The sequence below is a fragment of the Staurois parvus genome, unplaced genomic scaffold (assembly GCF_062004578.1).
Source record: "Staurois parvus isolate SC_StPar_1 unplaced genomic scaffold, SC_StPar_1.0 ptg000356l, whole genome shotgun sequence".
Lineage (NCBI taxonomy): Eukaryota > Metazoa > Chordata > Amphibia > Anura > Ranidae > Staurois > Staurois parvus.
Genome location: NW_028318152.1, coordinates 3569363 through 3596212, shown reverse-complemented (window position 1 = coordinate 3596212; position 26850 = coordinate 3569363). Strand labels below are relative to the sequence as shown.

The following is a 26850-nucleotide window of genomic DNA, read 5'->3' as shown; positions in this document are numbered from 1 at the left end:
CTCTGATCCTGCCATTGTGCTATCTGATCTCTGCTCCGGTGACTGGAAGAACATGTGACCCATAAACACGTAAAAGCAAAGCTTGTTGCTGAGACAGTGTTCAGTTAGCAGAAATGGCAGTCATTTGAGTTGGGTTTTTATTTGCTAATTAGTCATTGTTAAAGAATAATTCTGCTTTCTCTGAAAATTGTTCATTTGCAGAAACAAACACTTTTGACAGATTGTAAAAAAATATATAACATTGAAGAGAAGAAAAAGCCCTTCTTTGAGAATCATGCAGTGAAGTGAATATAAGGGTTTATTCAGATGGGCAATTAGCCCCATCCTCCCTGCAGAGCCAATGGCACTTAAGTGTGCTCATAGAAATGGATGCACACGCAGCGGCTGCACAGACTCAATAGCATGTCAGAGTTTGAGATGCATGCAAGAGCGGGTGTATGGATCTGAATGTACATAGTCTGTGTTCAGATCCGTGCACACATTCCTACCCATATGTCATACTTTGACACGTGATTGGGTCTGTGCAGCCGCTGCATGTGCATCCATTTCTATGGGCTGCCTGTACGTAGCTCCAAAGTGGATGCACACACATCTGCTAGCGACTCTGCATGAAAGACAGTGCTAATCATCTGTTTGAATGAGCCCTAAGGATAATATTTTTTTTCTTTTAACTGTGGTAGGCAGATCTGACTACAGGAGCCATGGTGCAAGCCACAGTGTCTTTGGTAACAGTGGAGTACAGTGTGAAGCCCTTCATGTTACCTTAGTGTGTTGTAACCTATTAGCCGCATGATTAACATTTGAGAATAATATATAAATTGTTAGTTTGTGGAATGTTAGGGCCTTTTCACACAGGCTTTCTGATCAGGTCAGCGTGTCAGTGTTTCAGGCAGACCTGATCAGAAGCTCCATGCAGCTCTGTGGGTAGACTGATGTAAATGGCCTTCTGATGCATTGGAGGTAGCCTGATGTAAACACACAAGTTCTTTTACATCCATCCGCTCATAGAGCTAGGTCTGCCAAGCACAAACGGAACGGGCATGGATGTCAAAAAACAGACCTCTAACCTGTTCAGCTCTGATTCAACAGGGGATCCACTGGCAGATCCCTGCTAATTGGAGCAGAGAGGCTCCATGTGAAAGCCCTTAAAACTTCTATAACTAAGGTCACTTTGTAAGTTGTGCTTCAGCAGATTCTCGTAAGATACAGTTAAACGCTTTCCATTTATCTACAGAAGGGGCAGTTTACTCATGTTTAGAGGCTATCTAAGGGTTGTTCAGGAGCATATATAAATGCAAAAACAAAAACATAATATATTGCAGCTTAACAGTCCTTAGATGCGGCTGCACTAATTTTATTTTTTCAGACTTTTTTTCTTTTCATCTGGCAATAGTACAAATAATACAGTTGCTGTCCCTTCATGGCTATGCATATTTCTTCAGTATATCTGTTGTTTATCTCTATTACATGGTAGATTGATGGTGCTTTCCTTTTACACAAGAAATATAGGAATGTTTGTCAGTTACATTCAATTTTCGTTGGCTAGATGAACAGGTATATTTTGTACCTGCTGAAAATACTGTTACCCTGAAATAGAGAACTAATGCAGAACCCATGTCTTTGGACCTGGTAAGCTGCAATAAATTACATTTTTGTTTTTGAGTTTAGATATGCTTTAAATCTGAACTCTGGGTAAATATAAACTATACAGTTTAATTCAGTTCCGTAATCGTTAATACATCAAATTTATTTTTTAAAAGCAAGCCAAGTACCTGAATTTGACTTGGCATCAGCCTCTTACAGAAGAGCTTGGACGGGGGAGAGGGTGACAGTCCGTAGAAGGTGCCAATCATTTGTATTGCAGTGCAAGACACACTAATTTGAGGAGAGGACTAAGTGAAAATATAATTTGTCAGTTTGTTGCTTCTACACAGAGCAGCCTCTCACTGTTATTGTAGGTTATACCATTGTATGCTAATAAATATATTATTGTTTCTATGCAGCATTGGTGAGCAGTATTACAGAGATGCCATGGAGCAGTGCCACAATTACAATGCACGTTTGTGTGCAGAGCGTAGTGTTCGACTGCCGTTCTTGGATTCCCAAACTGGGGTGGCTCAGAGCAACTGTTATATATGGATGGAGAAAAGGCACAGAGGTCCAGGTATGATATTGCAAAAAAAAAAAAAAAGGTTGAGGTAAATTAACCATTATAGCTAAGGCCACTCTGGTTACCTACTGATGAGCACATCTCACCCAGTATTATTTGATATGTATATTTGTCCAATGGCTTGTGTCTCAAGGCATTTGAGCATCAGGGGTATATTTAACACAATCTCTAAACCTGCCTGTGGAAATTGTATTGGACAGCATGGCTCCTTAGCTGGGTACACACGGGCTGAAAATTGTCCAAAAATTCCGTAATCAGTTTGGCAGAAAGTAGATGACTTTTGGCCCTTGTCTACAGCTCCTTGTCAGACATAAGCCGGTTGGGCATGCTGGAAAACCAGCATCCGATTAGCGCTGGCAGCCAACATCTGCAAATGCTGACCGGTGTGTCCTGGCAGGGGGGCGGTCCTGCTGTCAGAACACAATAGCTCAGTAGTGAGATCACCACACTAACACTGTATGTGTTAGTATGGTGATCTGTAAGTTTTTTTTTTTTTCCCTTCAGTCTGCCCACACTGCTGTATCCCGAGGATTACACATCAGTGTTTAGTGAAGCATTCTTTTCTTGTTTTTTTAAAGGTGTTTAGTTTGTTTTCATAAACCATTTACAATAGAGAGAAAAAAACAGGAGCCCCAAACTGAGAACATGAGTAAAGGTTACATAAGAAAGGGGAAAAAACAGTAAACAGATTATTGCCAGGGGCTACCTTGAGCCCACCTAAAAGAATGGTGACCATTACATGTAGAAACATTCCATAGTAAATAGAACAACCAAGAGCAAGCAAACACACTCACACGTCAACAAACACATGTGCCATCTATTCCTCATAGACAACAGGAGAGATTAAAAGCCCATGGCCGCCACAACGGTAGCACCAAAAAAAAATATTACTCAAGTTGTAGAACGCTGTGACTGTGGTAGTGGAATATCCCCCCAAAAATAATCTAATATGTCCAGCCAGGGTTGCCATATTTCCTTAAACCTTTTAGGGCATGCTCGACCTTTGTAGATTATCTTATATTTAGACAGATCAAGATTAACCATACGATAGAATCTCTGTATGGAGGCTGATTTTAAGTTACAAAGTCATTCAAGATACCCAAAAGTCCAACTTGCGGTGTATAAGGAACTGGCAAATGTAGAGTTTTATTAGAAAAAGTAAAGAAGTCCTTCCAGTATGAAACAAGAGCCAGACAGGCCCAAAACATGTGCAACAGATCCGCACCCCCAAGGCCACAACGAGGACAAGTCCGCAGATCCAAAGTCCATACGGGCAAATTTAGCTGGGGTGTAATGAAGATGGTGGATGAGCTTGCATTGAGTAAACCTATCAGCAGTACTGATGAGATCTTGGAAACCATGTGCTTCCTCCCAACCCTCTTCAAGCAGCCCAGGAAGCACCGCCTTCCACTTACAATGAGCAATATGAAAAGGATTAGTCCCGGCAGTCTTGAGACAGGAATAAAAGGTGGTGACCAGCTTAGCAATATCCGAGTCTAACAGTAACATTTCCAGGGATGATTCCGAAAGCTCGAGGGTCAGAGTACCAAATTGTACCTGTATAGCATGATGTAGCAGCACAAATTTGTAAAAAAATTTGTTAGTCACCTCATACAGGGTCAAAAGATATAAAGCAACCATCTATTAAAATGTGCGAGATGAGTAACACCAAGACAACTCCACCAACTTGAGTCAAGGTGATCTAGAAGCTCAGGGATATTTGGGTTGTGCCACAGGGGAGTTTGTGGGGACACCCCAGGAGATGGGGAAAACGTTTTGCCCCCCTCCCGCCAGGCCAGCCAGCTAGTATCTATCGGAGAATGGTGGGAGCATCAGGAAACAACAGACCTATGAAGAGTGTCCCGAAAAGAAGCTGCAGAACCGGACTGGGCAGACAAGAGAATAGTGGAGGAGGCAGGAGAGGAGTCATGAAACCAATCATCTGCATAGGCAAGTTGGGAGGCAATAAAATAGTTGCGGAGGTTAGGGCATACCAAGCCCCCATCCACCTTAGATGCCTGAAGCGAGGACCTGGCCACTCTCGGGTTTGATCCATTCCAAAGGAAAGAAGTCAAAACGGAGTCCATTTTTTAAAATAAATTTCTAGGGAGAAAAATTGGAGAGTGCCTAAATACATATAAAAATTTGGGTAAATATGTCTAGTGAAGCATTCTTTAAACACTGCACTACACTGAACTGAACATGGGCCGCAGTTTTGCTTTTGGTTGTCAAATCGTGATATACAGCATTCATACTGTATACTTTATATTCCTTTGCAGCTATAAGATGGGAATAGGCTGTTTATATGTGATTGCTCTAGAAATCACCATGATGCATTGGAGGGCTGAATCAGTTTCTCTGTGATTTGATTCATCCGATTCCCAACCCAGCCACATGAATTTGTAGTTCTTTTTCCTAAATGTTCAAAACTAATGCCAATAAAAAAGTTACAATGTTTGCCGTCAAAAAATTGTATGTCTCTAGAAATGAATGCTTAGTTGAATAGGAGTAATTTAATGGTTTGTAGAAAACCAGCAGGATTAATGAAATAAAAAAGTTTCTATGTAAGTGTGTGTCCAGTGATGAAAAGGGTAATTTCACTTTATTGTGCTCTGTTGTAATAAAGGTACAGCTCCTGGGCAGCTTTATACGTATCCATCTCGGCGGTGGCGCAAGAGGCGGAGGGCGCACCCTCCTGAGGACCCAAGGCTTACATTCCCTTCTCTGAAGCCAGGTATTGTCTATATTTATGCACTTCGGGCATATGTCGGTAGCATCGGTTTGACATTTCTGAGGTCATTCAAAATTCAGTTGCATTTGACTTGCAGTTTACCTTCTTTTGGGCTGCTTCAAGCAGGTTTGGCATTTGCATAGATTTGAAATGGAATGCAATAGCTGTTGACACAGGTTCTAATTTTGTGTAAACCAGAAAAAGAATTTGCACCCTGGTCCATTTGCTCTCATTAGTGTGATGGTCTGCCGGGCTAGACAAAAAAATTTTAGTCTGTAAGACAATCAGGAGTTGTATAGCTGATTTAGATGTAGATGTTCTAAAGCAGAACTCAAAGCACACAGGTAATTACACATTTGAAATATACCGCATATATGGATAGTTTTAACTGCCAAAGCTGCCAAACTGCATAGCAGAGCGATACAGAACAGCATGCCTCCCTAGTAAAACTCGCACAACACACAGTTATTTGCCTCAGATGTTAACCCCTTCCTGTCCAGTGTCAGTGCTTTCTATTAGCACTGATCACTGTATTAGTGTCGCTGGGGATGTCAGAGACAGTTCTCCCCCCCCCCCCCCCCCCCGTGTCAGAATGCCCGCTGCATTCCTTAATGATTGCCACCATTAATAGTATTAAAAAAAAAACAAATTCCAGTATATATACCGCCATTTGTAGATGCTGTAACTTTCATGTAAACCAATTAATTTACACGTATTGGGATTTTTTTTTAGCAAAGACAATGCAGCAGAATACATTTTGACCTAAATTTCTGACATTTAATTTTTAAAAATTTTTTCACTGGATGTTTTATAGCAAAAAGTCCACAATATATATATTTTTTCAAAAATGTCAGTCTTTTTTTTGTTTATAGTGTAAAAAATAAAAACCGCAGAGGCGATCAAATACCACCAAAAGAAAGTTCCATTTGTGGGGGAAAAAAAGACATAAATTTAATTTGGGTGCAGCATTGCATGACCACACAATTGTTAGTTAAAATAATGCAGCGGCATATAACAAAACATGGGCTAGTCAGGAAGGGGGGTAAATCCTCTGGAGGGCAAGCGGGTAAAGTAAACTGGAATGTGAATGGGGTTTGTCATTGCTATCCTCCTAAATAAAAAAAAATGCCATTTGGCTGGCTTTTATGCTGACACTGGTTCAGTGCTTTGAGTAATCGAACTGCAACAATTACACTAATCAGAACAATGCTTACACAAGTCAGATGTGCTTATCTACATACTTTCTCTGATTTAGTGACTAGAAGTTTTGAAGCTAGTGGATCAGCATTGCAACCAGACAATTAGCATTTTAGCATAATAGATTCTCATAGGCAGGCTCTTTCTGAAAAGGTTTTAGGCTGTCTTGAAATTGTTATACAAGGTGAATCAAAAATAGGATTATAACCTATCTTGTTATACATTGTCAGAAGAAAAATGCATTTTATTTTGAAACAGAACTTTACTCACAACTTGATAAAAAATATTGTTCTTTAGGAAGGAATGTCCACATTAATAATTATGCTACAAAAATTGTGTGCTGTAAACTGCCTTCTTGCTGGAGGCTACCATTTTGCTGAAGCCCAGAGCCCCTGAGCAGCAGTAATCTTTAGGCTGTCAGCAATTTGACCTCTACAAATTCAGCACAGTGTCTAAAAATAAAAAGCAAATGAGCGTGTGTAGAGCAGGGTGAGACAGTGTATTACTGGACTTTAAACAGTATAGGCACTTTTTTAATGTTTTTACATAGCTATACCTGCAAAAGAGGCCAGCCTGACATCATCAAGCAGGACTTAGTGTTACTAAACCCACAACAGTAAAATCAGTCTACATATGCAGTAAAGCGTGCTTGTTATACTCACTGTGGAACCTAAGGGGTTAATCCTCTGCATTGTAAGCTCCAAGGAGCAGGGCCCTATAATCCCTCTTGTATTGAACTGTATTGTTACTGTAGTGTCTCCCTCCATAATGTAAAGCGCTGAGCAAACTGTTGGCGCTATACAAGTCCTGTATAATAATAATAATAATTGTGTAAAAATGCTGTTTGATCCTGAGTTCACTGATCCCTCCCCTTCTTCCAGTGCCCTTCTCTTATCTCCTAATAAGAAATATTATGTGGAGACACTCAGCACATGATCAGTTTGGTGTGTATCGCTAGAGGTGTTTTTTGTTTAATTTCCTTGGGAGAGTGTATGTAATCAGCACTGTCCAGAGAGTGGTCAGGGGTTCTACATCCTCCTAGAACAAAAAGAAAACTCCACCTACAAGCTTTAACCATGATGTGCAAGACACTGATAGAAGTCATAAGACTTCTCTAACTGCTGAGGAGAAAAGGTGCATAGCAGTTTATATTTGCTAAAATAATTGCATTTCCTTGTTCTGTGTACTGTGGGAGACAAGATATAGTGAATGCAGGGTCCTGGGTTTAGAAACACTTTAAAGTATAACTAGGCAAAACTTTTTAATTTTGGATAGAGTGGAGAGGAATTAGAACCTCTGACAGCACACCATTTTATGCTTTATGGCAGTAGGAATCTTGCTCATCAGCTGATGGGCCTTTTTCAGGTGAATCCACTTTAGGTAACCTTGGTGCTTTTTACTTTCTGTCTGTTTTCTCAAAGAATGTCTCATACATGTGCTTTTCATTTTGCACAGTTTTACACTGTTATGGGAGAATCGTGGAGATTGTCATTACTGACCATTTCTTCTAAAAATGTTAGTATCCTACACTGTCATGCTGATGCATTGGCTTCTCTGCCTCCATCAGTGACTGACCTGATATGAGCATAGGTATGTGATATTCTGACAAACATTTCCAAGGTGATAATGTACAGTTTGGACAAAAGAGCTGTATTTTCCACAATGGTAATTTTGATATTCCTAAAAGTAAAATGCACAGGAAAATTCTACTACTTAGCTTCTTATCAGTTTAGTGGGTATTTTAGCATTGGTCTTTAAATGGGCCAGTCTACACTAAACTGATTTTAGTTTTTTCCCCTGCTAGAAAGAGAAATCACTCACAAGTGTTGTCCTCTGTGGTCAGATCACCTTGGCAGGGTGTCTTGCTGCTTCTGTTGTATTCTTCATAAAATATGGCAAATAGTCAACTTGTAGACTGAGACATTTATGTTGCCTGCAGCTGGTGGGGAAACCTTGAAGCCTATAAAATTTGTTATAGAGACATTTTGACCTCCAGTGTCTTCTTTTACATACAGTATCTCACAGAAGTGAGTACACCCCTCACATTTTGGAAAATTGTACTATACCTTTTCATGTGACAACACTGAAGAAATGATGCTTTGCTACAATGTAAAGTAGTGAGTGTACAGCTTGTATAACAGTGTAAGTTTGCTGTCCCCTCAAAATAACTCTACACTCAGCCATTAATGTCTAAACCGCTGGCAACAAAAGTGAGTACACCCCTAAGTGAAAATGTCCAAATTGGGCCGTCACAGGTTGCCACTGGAGTCCTCTTCCACTCCTCCATGACAACATCACGGAGCTGGTGGATGTTAGAGACCTTGCGCTCCACCACCTTCCATTTGAGGATGCCCCACAGATGTTCAATGGGGTTTAGGTCTGGAGACATGATTGGCCAGTCCATCACCTTTACCCACAGCTTCTTTAGCAAGGCAGTGGTCGTCTTGGAGGTGTGTTTGGGGATTTTATGTTGGAATACTGCCGTATGGCCCAGTCTCTGGAGGGAGGGGATAATGCTCTGCTTCAGTATGTCACAGTACATGTTGGCATTCATGGTTCCCTCAGTGAACTGTAGCTGCCCAGTGCCGTCAGCACTCATGCAGCCCCAGACCATGACACTCCCACCACCATGCTTGACTGTAGGCAAGACACACTTGTCTTTGTACTCCTCACCTGGTTTCCTCCACACACGCTTGACACCATCTGAACCAAATAAGTTTATCTTGGTCTCATCAGACCACAGGACATGGTTCCAGTAATCCATGTCCTTAGTCTGCTTGTCTTCAGCAAACTGTTTGCGGGCTTTCTTGTGCATCATCTTTAGAAGAGGCTTCCTTCTGGGACGACAGCCATGCAGACCAATTTGATGTAGTGTGAGGCGTATGGCCTGAACACTGATAGGCTGAACCCCCACCCCTTCAACCTCTGCAGCAATGCTGGCAGCACGCATACGTCTATTTCCCAAAGGCAACCTCTGGATATGACATTGAGCACGTGCACTCAACTTCTTTGGTCGACCATGGCGAGGCCTGTTCTGAGTGGAACCTTTCCTGTTAAACCGCTGTATGGTCTTGGCCACCATGCTGCAGCTCAGTTTCAGGGTCATGGCAATGTTCTTATAGCCTAGGCCATCTTTATGTAGAGCAACAATTCTTTTGTTTGTTTTTTTTTTTTTCTTCAGATCCACAGAGAGCTCTTTGTCATGAGGTGCCATGTTGAACTTCCAGTGACCAGTATGAGAGAGTGAGCTGGATAACTCCAAATTTAACACACCTGCTCCCCATTCACACCTGAGACCTTGTAACACTAACGAATCACATGACACTGGGGAGAGGATGGCTAATTGGGCCCAATTTGGACATTTTCACTTAGGGGTGTACTCACGTTTGTTGCCAGTGGTTCAGACATTAATGGCTGTGTGTTGAGTTATTTTGAGGGGACAGCAAATTTTCACTGTCATACAAGCTGTACACTCACTACTTTATATTGTAGCAAAGTGTAATTTCTTCAGTGTTGTCACATGAAAAGATATAATTAAATATTTACAAAAATGTGAGGGGTGTACTCACTTCTGTGAGATTGTGTGTGTATATATATATATATATATATATATATTTTCACTGTATCGGCCGTGTGTACTTACACATGCATGGCTTAATCTTTGAAACAAGCATATGCTACTGGCAGGATCAACCAGGTAGCCGCCTCGCCAGGGAGATATATATATATATAAAAATGTTTTCTTTTTCAGCTGACTCAGAGCAGATTCTGAAGAAAGAAGGGCTCATTCCACAAGATGGTAGCAGCCTAGAAGCCCTCCTGCGAGCAGAACCCATTGAGAAGAGAATTGTCCCTGACGCTCGAGATGATGACAGTCTTTCAGAGTTCCCATCTGTTGCTGGCCGAGCACGGAAGGTACAGGCCAACAGCGTGAAGCGGCGTTATGTAGCGAGCGGGATTATCACGGTAAAGTCAGGGAGCTGACACGCAGCCTATGGGGAAGAAACACAATAATGAGGTCACCCTTATTAATATTTGAATTATTTGTTTCCTGTTTTCAGATATGTGGTCTGAATGCAGATAACACAGTTAAAATTTTGGGCATACTTGTGTATATTCGTTATATGTGAACCATTTCACATTATTGGTATAAAGGTAACTTGGCACAGTACTCCTTACTTTGAGATAAGCTTGTTTCTGTCCATACACAAACATGTTTGAGACACAGAAATTACTGCAAAATTGAATATCAAATGGTTTTGGGTCAAAAGGACCAGTACCCTAAAAACAATGTATTTTATTTTTGGGTGAAAGACGTTGAGTCACGTTAGTCTTTTATGGCCCCTAGAGACTTTAGCAGTGAGTTTGTAACTTCAGTCCTCAGGTCCACCAAGCTGCCTGTAGTCTTTACAATTACTGTACCTGTTGGGTTTTGCTTTTATTTCACATTAAAGTGAATAGAGCAGAATTGTAATACCTCCTACTGTAGTAGGAAAAACAAAACTCCTACATTATGCACCTAGAATTGTAATTGCATTGTATGCTTTCAAATGTTTTAAAGCGGTATTAAACTATTTTAAATGAAAAAAAAAAATATAACAAATAACCAGGCCCTCAATGTAAATATTGACCAGAATATTTCAGTAACATCAATCTAAATGTTGACCAGAAGATTTCACAGTTCCCGGAGGCACCAATTGAGCATGTTCCTAACACAAGATAGCACCATTGGCTGTACTTATACATGGCAGAATGGCATTAAGCCCATTGCCTTGCAGCAGCAGGTTGATGTGGATATTTTTGTTTTATTTTTAAGTGCATGCATGATAAAAATGTGCACGTTTTTAACACTTTCAGGTATTCAGGTATTTATCACCTCTCACAGGGATCACCATGCTCCCTCTGATAACACCAGTTATCTGCTTTTCACTATAGAAAGCTAGGGCCTTTGTTTACACAGCATCCAGGGTCATCCCCAACATTCTGGACAAAGATGCTTGCTCATAAATTACATCCTGTAAATCCTGGCACCTGTTTGTTTCTCTGCTGGGCTCACAAATATCTGACAGAGATCAAATCCTGCACTACACAGTTACAATGTTGCAGTCTGATCACTAGTTGCTTCCTCCTCCCTGCAACAGACTGATGACATGATTTCAGCCTAGGCAAAGTTGCTGGACTAGAACTGAAGCACTGTTTAATAATAAAAGGTAGAGCTGATTTTAGAAAATCATGTAGTTTTATTCTGTAACATGTCAGGAATTTTATTATTGCAGATTTGAACAGTTACTGAAAAGTCCTGGATACCTTGACATTTTTGCCATAATTCCTAACTTTCCTCTTGAGTGTTCCCACCAGCCTTTATGTACAGTATGTCCTGCCATCTCTTGTTGTAGATGTAGAGTAAATGTGCAGACCCTAAAACTGAATATCTGGATTTGGGGTGGCCTGATTCCCTTATATAAGATATAAGACTTCCCTTGGTGCTTTCTGAGAAGCATACACTGGATATAAAAAGTCTACACACCACTGTTAAAATGTCAGGTTCCTGTGATGTAAAAAAATGAGACAGATAAATAATTTCAGAACTTTTTTCACCTTTTAATGTGACCTATAAACTGTACAACTCAATTGAAAAACAAACTAAAATCTTTTAGGAGGGGAAGTAAACATAAAAAACTAAAATAATGTGGTTGCATAATTGTGCACACCCTCTTATAACTGGGGATGTATCTGTGTTCAGAATTAAGCAATCACATTCAAAATTATGTTAAATAGGACTCAGTACACACCTGCCTTCATTTAAAGTGCCTCCGATTAACCCTAAATAAAGTTCAGCTGTTCTAGTAGGTCTTTCCTTACATTTTCTTAGTCGCATCCTACAGCAAAAGCCATCATCCGCAGAGAGCTTCCAAAGCATCAGAGGGATCTCATTGTTAAAAGGTATCAGTCAGGAGAAGGGTACAAAAGAATTTCCAAGGCATTAGACATACCACAGAACACAGTGCAGACAGTCATCATCAAGTGGAGAAAATATGGCGCAAAAGTGACATTACCAAGAACTGGACATCCCTCCAAAATTGGTGAAAAGATGAAAATAAAACTGGTCTGGGAGGCTTCCAAGAGGCCTACAGCAACATTAAAGGAGCTGCAGAAAAATTTAGCACGTACTGGCTGTGGTACATGTGACAACAATTTCCCGTATTCTTCATATGTCTGGGCTATGGGGTAGAGTAGCAAGATGGAAGCCTTTTCTTATGAAGAAAAACATCCACGTCTGGTGAAATTTTGTAAAAACACATCGGAAGTCTCCCAAAAGCATGTGGGAAAAGGTGTTATGGTCTTATGTAACTTTTTGGCCATAATTCCAAAAGATATGTTTGGCGCAAAAACAACACTGCACATCACCAAAAGAACACCATACCCACAGTGAAGCATGGTGGTGGCAGCATCATGAGGGAATTGTGAAAAGTTCCAAATACCAGTCAATATTTGCACAAACCTTTCAGGCTTCTGCTAGAAAGCTGAACATGAAGAGGATCTTCATTTTTAAGCATGACAACAACCCAAATACATTCAAATCAAGAAAGAAATGGCTTCATCAGAAGATTAAAGTTTTTTGAATGGCCCAGCAAGAACCCAGACCTGAATCCGATCAAAAATCTGTGGGGTGATCTGAAGAGGGCTGTACACAGGAGATGCCCTTACAATCTGACAGATGTGGAGTGTTTTTGCAAGGAAGAGTGGCCAAATATTGGCAAGTCACGATGTGCCATGCTGATAGACTCATATCCCAAAAAGACTGAGTGCTGTAATACAACCAAATGGTGCTTCAACAAAGTATTAGTTTAAGGGTGTGCACACTTATGCAACCATATTTTATTTTTTTTATTTTTTACTTCCCTCCACCTAAAATATTTCAGTTTGTCGTTCAACTGAGTTGTACAGTTTACAGGTTACAATAAAGGTGGAAAAAGTTCTGAAATGATTTATCTTTGTCTCATTTTTTTACATCACAGGAACCTGACATTTTAATGGGTGTGTAGACATTTTATATCCACTGTATTAAAATGAATGAGGTTTTTCAGTGCTCTGATTAAACGTGAATGCCCCCCATGTTAGGGAGTATATCCTGTCTGCATTAAAATGGCACACATACTCTACTGTGCTCATGTATTTATAACGTATTGTGGGAACAATGTGTCCACCTATTTCTCATGAGACAAACTTAATTATTGGCAGTCATGATTTCTGTTTACAAGGAGAATTGAGGCATTTATCTTGCATTTTGTTTGTAGCAATCAAATTAAATGTGTTAATGTAGGTTGATACCAGCATTTACAAAGTACACTCACCAGCCACTTTATTAAGGAACCTTGCTAGTACCTGGTTGGACCCCCTTTTCCCTTCAGAACTGCCTTAATTCTTCATGAATAGATTTAACAAGGTGTTGGAAACATTCCTCTGAGATTTTGGTCCATATTGACATAACATCACACAGTTGCTGCAGATTTGTCGGCTGCACATCTATGATGCGAATCTCCCCTTCCACCACATCACAAAGATGCTCTATTGGTTGGAGATCTGGTGACTGTAGAGGCCATTGAAGTACAGTGAATGCATTGTCATGAGATTAATTGAGCTTTGTGACATGGTGCATTATCCTGCTGGAAGTAGCCATCAGGAGATGAGTACACTGTCGTTATAAAGGGATGAACATGGTCAGCAACAATACTCAGGTAGGCCGTTGGAATTTAAACAATGCTCATTTGGCCCAAAGTGTGCCTAGAAAATATCCCCTACACCACTGGACTGAACCGCTGATACAAGGCAGGATGGATCCATGCTTTCATGTGGTTTAATGTGTGGCTCATCAGACCAGGCAACGTTTTTCCAATCTTCTGTTGTCTAATTTTGGTGAGCTTGTGTGAATTTTAGCCTCCGTTTTCTATTCAGGAGTGGCACCCGGGCTTCTTCTGCTGTAGCCCATCTGCTTTAAGGTTTGACGTGTTGTTTGTTCAGAGATGGTATTCTATATACCTCAGTTGTAATAAGTGGTTATTTGAGCTACTGTTGCCTTTCTGTCATCTCAAACTAGTCTGTCCATTCTCCTCTGACATCAACAAGGCATTTTCCTCTATTCAACTGCCATTCACTGGATATTTTCTCTTTTTCAGACCATTTTCTGTTGACCCTAGAGATGGCTTTGCATGAAAATCCCAGTAGATCAGCAGTTTATTAAATACTCAGACCAGCCTGTCTGGCACCAACAACCATGCCACATTATATGTCACTTAAATCCCCTTTCTTCCTCATTCTGATGCTTGGTTTAAAGTTCAGCAAGTTGTCTTCACCATGTCTAGATGCCTAAATACATTGAGTTGCTGCCATATGATGGCTGATTAGCAATTTGTGTTACGAAGCAAAGAGACTGAGAGTGTATATTCCTTTGTAAAATGAAGGGACAATTATAGTGCACCAATCAAGATAACATACAGCTTGTATTTTCATGACTGTTTATAATATTGTGAAGCCCTATGGGGAATCACATGCTCATTTGAGGCTCTACTCGCTTTCCAGTAAGCATAGCATTTGTTTAAGCATTTTTTTTTTCACTCTGCTTCAGATAGATGTCTGGGCTGAAATGAATGCTGTACTATGTTGGCCAGGAACAAGTATTGTCATAGCAAATACTTTTTAGTGCCAAAATGTTAAACGTGTAGAAAATGCCTTAAAGGTTAATTTATATAGGATAATGTGGTAGTTTACAGGATATATAAATGCAGTTAAATTGTAATCCTGGTGAACTTCAGTGCTGTGTTTTCCGTTTTGTTTTTTTACTTTAGGCCTAGTTCACTTGGGATTCAGCTTGTAGAACAGCAGTATAAACTGCAAGCTTTTATGAAGGTTTTAGCAAGCTTTTGAAAAACTTTCAGTAAGCTTTCAGCAGCTTTCTTGAGCTTTTACAGCACCCTGCAGCTTCTGTTTGGAAATGTGAAATGCGGTTGTTAAAGCAAAACTTCACTCAAAAGGGGAAGTTCCACTTGTTTGCAGACCCCCTCTGTCACATTCGACACTTTTTTTTTTGTGGGCAGGGGGATTTGGATACCTGCTGCTTGCTATGGGGGCACACAGCAGAAAGGAGGAGCCAGGAGTGCTAGCAGAGGACCCTAGAAGAAAAATCCAGGCTGCACTGTGCAAACCCATTGCATAGCAGGTAAGTATGACATGTTTGTTATTTTACAAAAAAAAAAATAAAAAATGAACCTGTAGTATCGCTTTAAGACAAACCATTTAAAGCGGAACCTACATCAAAATAAACAAGTCTTATGAGCAGGTGTACTATGTCTCTTTTGCAATAAAATAAACTTACCTGCATGCTCACAGTTCTCTATACAAGGTGCACAGAGCTGTGCATGCACAGCTTAGCTTACATTTCTGGCACAGTGGCAGTGTGCTTGGGATGACCAACTCCTGTGCATGAGTTGCATCATCCCGTGCCAGCCAGTCAAGAAGGCCAAAGACCAGCGCCCAAAAGAAGCCAGGGAGAGGACACCAGCATGGGCGCAGGACGTTGTAGATATCAGATCGTTGCAGAGGAGGCGAGTATTTGAGGCTGTAGCTCTGCTTTATCTCAGACAGGGGTGCTTATAGTGGGCAACTTTTATTCACTTATGTAAAACCTTTATCCCAAAAGGAAAAAAAATATTGTTGGATATAATTGCTTAAAAAGTATTTCCAGGACTTTGGCTTTAAAGTGTAACTAAGTCTGCAATATATTATAACTGGTCCAACACCAGCATCCTCTCCTTTGCTATTTCTAGGTGTTGGGTTTTTTGCCATCTTGATTGACCGGTGTGGGGTGACTTTAACTCATCCTGTCACACACCATGCTGGTAATGTAAATTGAGCTGCACATGCTCAGCTCAGCATACATCCTGCAGAACACTGTGAGCAGGCAGATAAGGTTCTTTTTTTTGCAGAAAAACTATTGCTTTGCTATGATGCAATAAGGTATATGCCTGCTTGTAAGTTTGTTTTTTTTTCTTCTTTTTTTTGGGGGGGGGGTGTTTTAGACTTTAGTTCCCCTTTAATTTGTTAGTCAAGTCTGTCAAAATCTGCAATCTGCTAGTGCACCTAACATTACCCACTCCACAGGTTGACAATGCTCCCTGTCCAAATGTGTCTCCATGTGTCCTCTAGTAGAATGGAGACCGTTTAGGATGTAAATAATACTGGTCAGCTCACCAGGTACAAATAAAGGAAAAAGTCTTAAAAAAAACAAAACAAATGCAGCCACTGTATTTAAGGATTGGTTGGCTGCAATATATTACATTTTCTTTCTGGGTTTAATACTGTGGAATCTTGGTGATTTGGCTGTTTGGCCTTACATTATTTATGTTTTTGTGTTTTGTTTTTTTGCCTCCCATAGCGAATTCTGGAGCCTGATGATTTTTTGGATGACCTGGATGATGAAGATTATGAAGAAGATACTCCAAAAAGACGTGGGAAGGGTAAAGCCAAAGTAAGAGTCACCAGCATTATTCCCGGTTGCTTTAATCACTTGGGCCCCATGCCTATTCTGACACCTCTATCCGACATGTAAAAATCACAATTTTTGTTGCTAGAAAATTACTTAAAACCCTCAAATTTTATATAAAAGTTTTTATGCAGAGGCCCTAGAGAATAAAATGGTGGGTGCTGCAATTTGTATTGTCATATGGTATTTGCAAGGCAGTTTTTCGATGCAATTGTTTGGGGGGGAAAAATACATTTGAATGCATTTTAAGGTACAAAAACACAATATAATACCCAATTGTTTGGTAAAATATAAAAGATGGTTAGGCCGAGTAAACGGATACCTAACATGTCATGCTTTAAAATGGCACGCGGTCATGAAATTGCGACAAACTACGGTACTTAAAAAATCTCCATAGGTGAAGCTTTAAAAGCCTCTACAAATTACAAGTTTAGTGTTACACAAGAGGTCTAGTGATAGAACTGCTTTCGCTATAATGTTCTTGGTGATACCTGTGTGGTGCAAATACCGTATGTGTGTGCCTTTGCTTGCAATGGGGGACGGGAGCGCTTTGTAAAAAAAATATATATAAATATATTTTAAATTTTTTTTTTTTTTTTTTTTTTTACTGTCTTTTTTTTTTTTCATCACTTTTATAGCTGCCACAGGGGATGAACAACTTCCTTTGTGCTAGCTGGGGCAGTGACAGGTCCTCTCATTGGAGAGATCTGGGGTCTTTTACACCCCAGATCTCTCCTCTGCCCTTAAAAGCATCTGACCAAACCAAGATTGGTTTGATCAATTGCTTTCACAAGCGGGTAATCTCTGGCTTACATCCTGGCAAAGACGGAAATGACAAAATACTCGTTGCTTCTGGTTTCCTTTACCATAGAGCTGATTGGGGATGTTCTGATCCTCGATAATCTCTAAAGTAATCAGCAGAACCACTGGCTTCAGTCCTGGGATCCTTGGTGGAACGAGAGAGCCCAGTAAGGCAGCGGGAAGGGTAGGGTTCCCTTCTGACACCTGTAAAAGTGATCCAGCTGCTACTTAGCCAATACAATTGCTTTTATATTTACCACTTCAGCTCCAGAAGGTTGTACCCCCTTCATGACCAGGCCATTTTATGCTATTTAGCATTGCGCTACTTTAACTAGTAATTGCGCAGTAGTGCAACGCTGTACCCAAACAAAATTTGAATAATTTTTTTCACACAAATGGAGCTTTCTTTTGGTGGTATTTGATCACCTCTGGGTTTTTCATTACATAAACAAAAAAAGACAGAACATTTTAAACTGTTAAACGTTTTGCCTCCTGCTATAAAACATATCCAATAAAAATAAAATTTCTTTATAAATTTAGGTTGTTTTATAAATGTATTGTCTGTTTGTCTTTGATTAAAAAAACAAACAAAAGCCTGTATACATCAATATATATTGATTGGTTTGTGTAAAAGTTACTGGAATATTGGAATTTTTACAAATTTTACATATTTATTTTTTTAAAGTATTCTAGTAATGGCAGTGATCAGCAACTTTAAGTGGGACTGTGATAGTGCGGCGGGCAATCTGACACTGGGTGGGAACTGACACTGACACCACTAGTGACACTAATACAGTGGTCAGTCATAATACTGTACACTGTACCAATGACACTGGCTGGGAAGAGGTTAACATGCTTGGAGTAATCAAGGGATTAAGTATGTGCCTAACACATGTTAATGTGTGTAATATGTGCTGCGTTTTACTAAAAATCTTTATTCCTTCTCCATCTGTCGAGCTCTGTGTTGATTGTCAACACAGGGCTCCGGGCTTTGATTGGACACTGCTGATTAGCAGGTCCCAGCCATGAATCCTTAGCTAGGACCTGCTGGCAAAATCCCGCTGCGTCTAATCACAGGGCGTGCACCCTGTACCAGGAATAGACCAGTGACATACAGGCTGTCTGTCTGCAGTACATTGGGGGTGGCAGTCCTTAATTGGTTAAAGCCCACACTCAGCTGATAAAAAAAAAAAAGATATCAGGATGATGCCTGTAGCTGTCAGGCATCATTTAGGTATAACCACTTCAAACTGGCGACGTACTGGTATGTCACCGAGGCTGAAGTAGTAGGGAAGCGAGTTGTGCTATACAATAAGGATAACTCCTCAGGAAAATGTAGTACACATTCAATACATATTATGATTTCAACACAGGTTTTAAAATGCATTTCTGTAAGTTCTTGTTCCTCATTGTCCTTGTTTTCAACTCCAGATATAATTGCAAAACACCATAGCCAGTTTTTTGACTGTTTACTTTCCTTCATGATTGTCAAAGCAATACAATTTGATCAAGCCTGTGATTGTGTAGTAAAACAGCAGCAGCTTACTGATGAGTGCTTTCTGTGTCTGAGTCTGAAATTTTAAAAGACTTACAATGATGCTTCTTCCTCCTCTAGTATGATTGCTGATGGTTGTCTAGTGTTAGATTAAGGACGAACTCGCACCGCTTATCTATGAAATTGCACAGCAGTTGGATCGATTGAGCGATCTGGCTAGGGGGCAGTGTGATGCGCTATTTAGCACACCATATGGCTCCCTTTGCTTTTTTTTTTTTTTTTTGTTTTGTGTGAGCTTTATTTGAAGTGTACAAAACATAAACTTCATTCACAGCAATCTTGGACAGTGTGTTGCACTGCCTGACATTCTAGTGCACATGTGTCAAACACAAGGTCAGCGGGCCAAATGCGGCTCTCCAGGCCATTTCATGTGGCCCTCTCACCTCTCCTGCAGCTCTAACCCAGCTGCTTCCCAGAAGCAACATAAGATAAGGGAGGGTGATATAAGGGAGTGTGGGGGGGCTCTGGACATCTTCTTGTAATTATTTTGAGAATACTACAATTCTATTCCAGTTTAAAAGGAGGGTTGCACACTGCTGGCATCATCCTTAAGAAACCTTATTGGAGGCTGCTCAGCAGGGCTTTTTTCTCAGAGAATGGGTGCAGGAACTCTCCCCTTCTGAATCCCCGTGTCCCCACCCCAACTCACCTCTGAGCAATGTTCCTTGGTTCCACTACCAACCTTCCAGTACTTCCCCTTCTAGAGAATACAGAACCAAGTATCTTTTTGTGGTGATAATTTGTATGGAATTTGTTAATAACAATAAAGGCAGTAAAATAGATCCCCTGGAGCTAGAATCGATAGACCCCCCGTAACAATAGATCCATCCCCAGCAGCTAGCAACAATGGACCCCTCCCTCGACAGTTAATTTCTCCCTGCATGGATTGACACTCCCCCTAGCAATATAAGGTCCGCCCCCAGCAACAATAGATTCCCCCACCAGCAACAATTGACCCCGCTGAAAAAATTATCCCCTCTAGCAACAATAGATCCCCAGCAACCAGAATCAATAGACCCTCCAGCACACCCCAGCACCCTTTGCAAATACATACATTCAGAACTAGAGGTGACGGAACTGTGTTCCCCCTGAAAAAAAGCCCTGCTGCTCAGACAGAACATTATGGAAGAACCATATTCCGTCTGAGCAGGCTCCAATAAAGTTTCTTGTGGATGATACCAGCAGTGTGCGATCCTTATTTTCAGTCTTGCATCATCTGCTACAAGCCTGTGAGTGGGCTCTGTGCCAGTCTGCACCTGTCCTTCACAGCTTAAGTCTTAAGTTATTGCTAAAACCAGTAATAATTAAAGGCAGAAAATTATTTATTGTGATAAAGGGTAGATCCTGTTGTATAGTATTACAGATACAACCGGCCCTTTGATTGAAACCATAATGATGATGCGGCCCACAATTAAATTGAGTTTGACACCCCTGTTCTAGTGCAATTCAGCTCGGGGTTCTGTAATAAAATGCTGCACGTCTGCATGTCATTGCAGCTCTGCGTTGCAGTGTGTACGGGACACACAGGAAACAATTGTTTCCTGTATGTTTCTGTGGTGACTGATGTTTTACCATGCGGTAAAAAGTTTGGCACTGCATATAGTGTGAATTGGCCCTAAAGATTATTTTTAAGATGCTGAGCCGTATGTGAAATGCACATCTGTTGTGGCAGAATTGTATATAGTTGTGCTCAAAAGTTTGCATACCCTTGGAGAATTGGTAATATACAGTGTGTACGATTTTTAAAGAAAACATGAGTGAGGAGGCAAAACACATTTCTTTAGTTTCTTATGGGTTTCATATTCAACTGTACTGTAGACAAACAAACAAAACCAGCGCTCAGATCTTCAAGCAGACTAAAAGGAATTCACAATGGCAAACGAAAGAACAAAGATGGGAAATCTGGGTACTAATGAACAAAGAAAAAAAGGGCGCACTCTCATCGTGCATTATCATGGTACACCATGTATTTATTGTGTAATCAAATAGATATATACTCACAAACCAAAGGAGAATAAAAGCAGTATGAATAGTCTGCAGTGGCAGTCAATGCAATGCTGTGCCCCAATTGGGGATAAGCTGGGGATAAGCAATGCTGTGCCCCAATTGGGGATAAGCTGACGCGTTTCGGGAGACGAACCCCCTTCCTCAGCTGAAGTGTGCTACACACTTCAGCTCTGAGGAAGGGGGTTTGTCCCCCGAAACGCGTCAGCTTATCCCCAATTGGGGCACAGCATTGCATTGACTGCCACTGCGGACTATTCATACTGCTTTTATTCTCCTTTGGTTTGTGAGTATATATCTATTTGATTACACAATAAATACATGGTGTACCACGGTAATGCACGATGAGAGTGCGCCCTTTTTTTCTTTGTTCAACTGTACTGTAGGTCATAACAGAATGGCACAATCCTAAAACAAATGGCAACACGTAAACAAATGAAATTACCCCTGTTCAAAAGTCTGCATACTTTTAGTTCTTAATACTGTGTATTGCCCCCTTTAGCATCAGTGCCAGCATGCAGTCTTTTGTAATAGTTGTCTGAGGCCCCAAATTTTGTGGGTGGTAATGCTGCCCATTTGTCTTGGCAAAATACCTCCAGGTCATGCAAAGTCTTTGGTCGTCTTGCATGACCCGCACGTTTGAGATCTCCCCAGAGTTGTTTGATTACATTAGGGTCAGGAGACTGATGGCCAGAGCAGCTTGAATTTCACCTGAGGTTACCTGTGGGTTTTTCTTTGTATCCTGAACAAGTCTGCTGTCAGTTGTGGCAATCTTTTTTAGTCTACCTGACCTTGGCTTGGTATCAAGAGATCCCAGAATTTTCAACTTCATAATAAGTAATTGGACAGGTACTGACTGGGCATATTCATGGCTTTTAGATATCTTTTAATATGATCTTACATCTTTCTGTTCTTTTACCTTCTTATGTAGGTCTTTCGACTGTTCTTTTCTGCTCCCCATAGCTCAGTATCTAGCCTGCTCAGTGCATCCACATGAGGGCCAACAAACTCATTGACTATTTATCCACAGACACTAATTTCAACTTAAAAAGCCACAGATGTAGGAAATTAACCTAATTCTATGCATGAAGGTAAAAAGCCTGTGTGTAGCAGCCCCCCATAACACCAGAGCCCCATCCCAATCCAGCAATGTACACGAGAGCCTCAGTTTTTCAGGGACTCTCACTCCTGATTGGCTGAAGCAGCAGTGGGAGCCATTGGCTCCTACTGCTGTCAATCACAGCCTGCGAGCCAGTCAGGATTCGGAAGGGGGGCGGGCCCGAGCCGCGGCTCTGTGTGTGAATGGACACACAGAGCCGGGGGTCAGGAGCGCACTTGCTCAGGTGGCCCCATAGCAAGCTTTCTGTGGGTACACCCGACAGGAGGGAGGGCCAGGAGCGCTGGCAGGGGCCTCGAGAAGAGGGGGATCTGGGCTGCTCTGTGCAAAACTATTGAACACAGCAGGTAAGTATAACATGTTTGCTATTTAAAAAAAAAAACAAAAAAACAAGACTTTAGTATATCACTTTAACTTGTGTGTGTCATCTTGTGTGTCTGTACCAAGGCCAAGCATTTTAGGGTATATAGACTTTTGATCAGGGCCATTTGGGTGATTTCTGTTATGAACTGCTTCATATGATCACTGTCCTATTTTCAATATTGGTGACAAAATGTCATTATTTCTACCAAGATATGCAAACCTTTGAGCACAACTACTTATGACATCTGGTAATGGTTAGATATGTACAGTTTGTAATGTTCTATTGTTTAATTCTAAATTTTATTAAACTTTCTCAAAAAAAACTTAAGTGTATGGATTCAGCTGAGGCTTCAGGGTTAAGTACTTGGAGAAAGTTAATCGCTATGATGGCCAAACGCATGGAAAATTTAAAACAATATCAACCACTTTCAATCTCAAAAATAACCAAGCACATCAAGGCAACCTGCCCCCAGTTATGGGAAGCCCCCATAACTTCCATGGTGTGGTCTACTTTAGGGATAGTTTGGAAGTCAGGGATATTTAGAGAAACACTATTATTTTTCATTTGTTTTTGGGCCAAGGCTCAGTTCTGATGGTGTTCAAAGGAAACTGCATGTTCATGTTAAATCTGAACATTTAAGACCAAATATTAATATGGAGTTTGTGTACAACACTTTTATTACTTTTAACATCAAGCAATTATCAATAAATATTTGTTTGCTATTGGCGCTGTTTTACATTGATATGCTCCATCACGTAACTGTTCTTTCCTTGTACTTTTTCCAAGAAGTCTTTTTTTTTTTTTCTAGGGAAAAGGTTTAGGTGGTGCCAGGAAGAAGTTGGATGCAGCTGCATTGGATGACAGAGACAAGCCATACGCCTGTGACAGTGAGTCAATTTCCTGTGGATTCTATTTTATTTTTTAAGTTCTCTTGTCCCGTCACTTGCCCTGTGGTATAGTTCACTGTTTGATTGTTCACGTTTCAAAAACCACCCTCTTCCTTTACCAGATTTTTTTTTTCTTTGCTTTTCACATTTTACAGGGCATATTAATATTTTCTTTGGCTTTCTTCTTTAAGGGTTGTATTACAGTCAAATAACTACTTGTTATGCCATTTTCCTTTATTTACTCCCGTTTCTAACCAGGCCATTTTTTGCGGTACTGCGCTGCGTTAATTTAACTGACAATTGCATGGTCATGCAGCGTTGTACATGAATTAAATTTATGTTCTTTTTTCCCCACTGGGACTCGGTGATTGACATCTCTAGCCGCCAATAGTGGTGCGGGTAGGGTGGCACGTGCGCACTCACCCTACCCGGAAATGCAAATCACACATATATGTGGTCTTGCGCAGCCCTGTTGCCCTGTAGCAGTACTTCTGCTATAGGGCAGAGGGCAAGCAGTTAATCTGTTTGTCAATATGAAGATCAGTACTCAAGTACTGTATCTATACAATAGTTGTCTTCTATCATCCCATTCGAAATAGTATGTCTACACTGTGTAAATCTGACTTTAAAGTGCACCTGTGTTGTGCTTATTCAGGGCAAATCAACAGATTCACTGAAAAGGTTTCTTTCCTGGTTGCATATACTTCCTCTCTTTTGCCCCTCGCTCCATTTGCCTATAGGAGTGCAGAGAAGCAGCTTTGTGTGAGCTCCCAAATCTTTTATTTTAGTTTTCTGGAAGTATAGGGGAAGTCACTTCTGCCGCCAGGGAGGAATAGGGAGGGGAAATATAATGGGGGGGGGGTTACATCAATTTAGTGGGCCTTTTACTCTGCACTGCATGGGTGAAGTTCAGGTTCACTTTAAAGAGATCTGTGCTTTACAGGGCAGGGTTTCTTTGGTCAATTGTGCAAGCTAAAATGATACAGTAAAAAACAAACTATCAAACATATGCAAATTCATCTTTTCATACAAGTAATATGATTTCTCAGTAGGTCTTGTGTTCTGGACTTTTCATTCTCATTATTTGACTTAACTTCTATGGATGGTGTGATTATTTTGGGCACTTGAGGAAGTGACTTAAAACATACAGGACATGTTAAAAACTGTTTATCATTTTATTGGGATAGTTTTAATTGGAACATGACATGTAAATTAACTGTGCTCATTATTTGCCATTACCACAAAATTTTAGCTACATTACTCTTTTAGCTCACTTTATCAGTTGGACAATCATACAGGTTTATTCAGTAAAGTAGTTAATTGAGTAAAACAACATTTAAGGTGCAATAGCTCACTGCAATCAGATTTCATTCTGCTCTAATCAGATCAGTTAAATCATTTTTTGATTGGTTCATGCAATTTTCTTGGTGGTTTTGCTGTTTGAAGTGTATTTTCAACAAGTGTCATTATTTCTGCTCTTAAAGTGTCGTTAAAGGCGAAACTTTTTCTTTTCCTTTTTGGCTAGTTAGGGAGATTTATAACTCTTGCCAGTTTTTTGCAATCTGTGTCCCATTTAGGAGATCCTACAGCCAAAACAGGAAGTGAGAGAAAATCCTTCCAAAGTGAGTTAATCCCAGGGTGTCACCAGGGTCCCCATTGGAAGATTTCAGCTCTATCACTATTCTGCTGTCAACCCAGAATTTTGGATTTTCTTTTACTTTCACTTTAAATGATAATGATAAACAAGACAAAGAGGGTGAATCTCCATAACGGGGGGCACAGACAGCAATAAAAACTGACAGGTGTTCTAATCACTCTCCCTGGTATATAAAACTAATGAAAACCCTCCAAAGTTTTACCTTTAGTGAAACATTTAACAGCGCATGACATATAAAATGGGAAAGAGCATTATGTGATTTCCTACCAGTTGCCATTGTGATTACTGAATAAACAGGAGAGAGTTGATTTGTTAGTGAAAATATTTCCTTTCTGCCTAATTTTTCTACTCCTGTGATGACAGTGTTTTTGCCATTTAGAGGCCTGGAAAAATAAGTAACTTTTTTAAAATATACAGGTGAAACTCGAAAAATTTGAATATCGTGCAAAAGTTCATTTATTTCAGTAATGCAACTTAAAAGGTGAAACTAATATATAAGATTGACTCATTACATGCAAAGCAAGATAGTTCAAGCCGTGATTTGTCATAACTGTAATGATTATGGCTTACAGCTCATGAAAACCCCAAATCCACAATCTCAGAAAATTAGAATATTGTGAAAAGGTGCAATATTCTCGGCTCAAAGTGTCCCACTCTAATCAGCTAATTAGGCCATAACACCTGCAAAGGGTTCCTGAACCTTTAAATGGTCTCTGTCTGGTTCAGTAGGAATCACAATCATGGGAAAGACTGCTGACCTGTCAGTTGTGAAGAAAACCATCATTGACACCCTCCATAAGGAGGGAAAGCCTCAAAAGGTAATTGCAAAAGAAGTTGGATGTTCCCAAAGTGCTGTATCAAAGCACATGAATAGAAAGTTATGTGGAAGGGAAAAGTGTGATAGAAAAAGGTGCACAAGCAGCAGGGATGACCGCAGCATGGAGAGGATTGTCAGGAAAAGGCCATTCAAAAGTGTTGGGTACTTTCACAAGGAGTGGCCTGAGGCTGGAGTCAGTGCATCAAGAGCCACCACACACAGACGGATTCTGGACATGGGCTTCAAATGTTGTATTCCTCTTGTCAAGCTGCTCCTGAACAACAAACAATGTCAGAAGCGTCTTACCTGGGCAAAGAAAAACAGACCTGGTCTGTTGCTCAGTGGTCCAAAGTCCTCTTTTCTGATGAGAGCAACTTTTGCATCTCATTTGGAAACCAAGGACCCAGAGTATGGAGGAAGAATGGAGAGGCACACACTGCAAGATGCTTGAAGTCCATTGTGAAGTTTCCACGGTCTGTGTTGATTTGGGGAGCCATTGTCATCTGCTGGTGTTGGTCCACTGTGCTTCATTAAGTCCAGGGTCAACGCAGCCGTCTACCAGGAGATTTTGGAGCACTTCATGCTTCCTTCCGCAGACGAGCTTTATGGGGATGCGGACTTCATTTTCCAGCAGGACTTGGCACCTGCCCACATTGCCAAAATCACCAAAACCTGGTTCCATGACCTTGGGATTACTGTGCTTGATTGGCCAGCAAACTCGCCTGACCTGAACTCCATAGAGAATCTATGGGGCATTGCCAAGAGAAAGATGAGAGACATGAGACCGAACAATGCAGAAAAGCTGAAGGCCACTATTGAAGCATCCTGGTCTTCCATAACACCTCAGCAGTGCCACAGGCTGATAGCTTCCATGCCACACCGCATTGAGGCAGTAATTGCTGCAAAAGGGGCCAAAACCAAGTACTGAGTACATATGCATGCTTATACTTTTCAGTGGTCCGATATTGTTCTATGTACAATCCTTGTTTTATTGATTGCATGTAATATTC

The 26850-nt window shown here is 40.6% G+C and overlaps 1 protein-coding gene across 2 annotated transcripts in view; it reads left to right on the top strand.

Annotated features, from left to right (window-relative positions):
- The window catches only part of DPF2 (double PHD fingers 2), a 59392-nt gene that overhangs the window by 3401 nt on the left and 29141 nt on the right, over nucleotides 1–26850 (top strand). For both annotated transcript variants that reach the window (XM_089684796.1, XM_089684795.1), the window contains exons 2-6: nucleotides 2004–2164; nucleotides 4797–4904; nucleotides 9850–10013; nucleotides 16531–16623; nucleotides 23288–23366. In XM_089684796.1, coding sequence (XP_089540922.1) covers nucleotides 2004–2164; nucleotides 4797–4904; nucleotides 9850–10013; nucleotides 16531–16623; nucleotides 23288–23366 — 605 coding nt within the window. The remainder of the gene's footprint in view (nucleotides 1–2003; nucleotides 2165–4796; nucleotides 4905–9849; nucleotides 10014–16530; nucleotides 16624–23287; nucleotides 23367–26850) is intronic.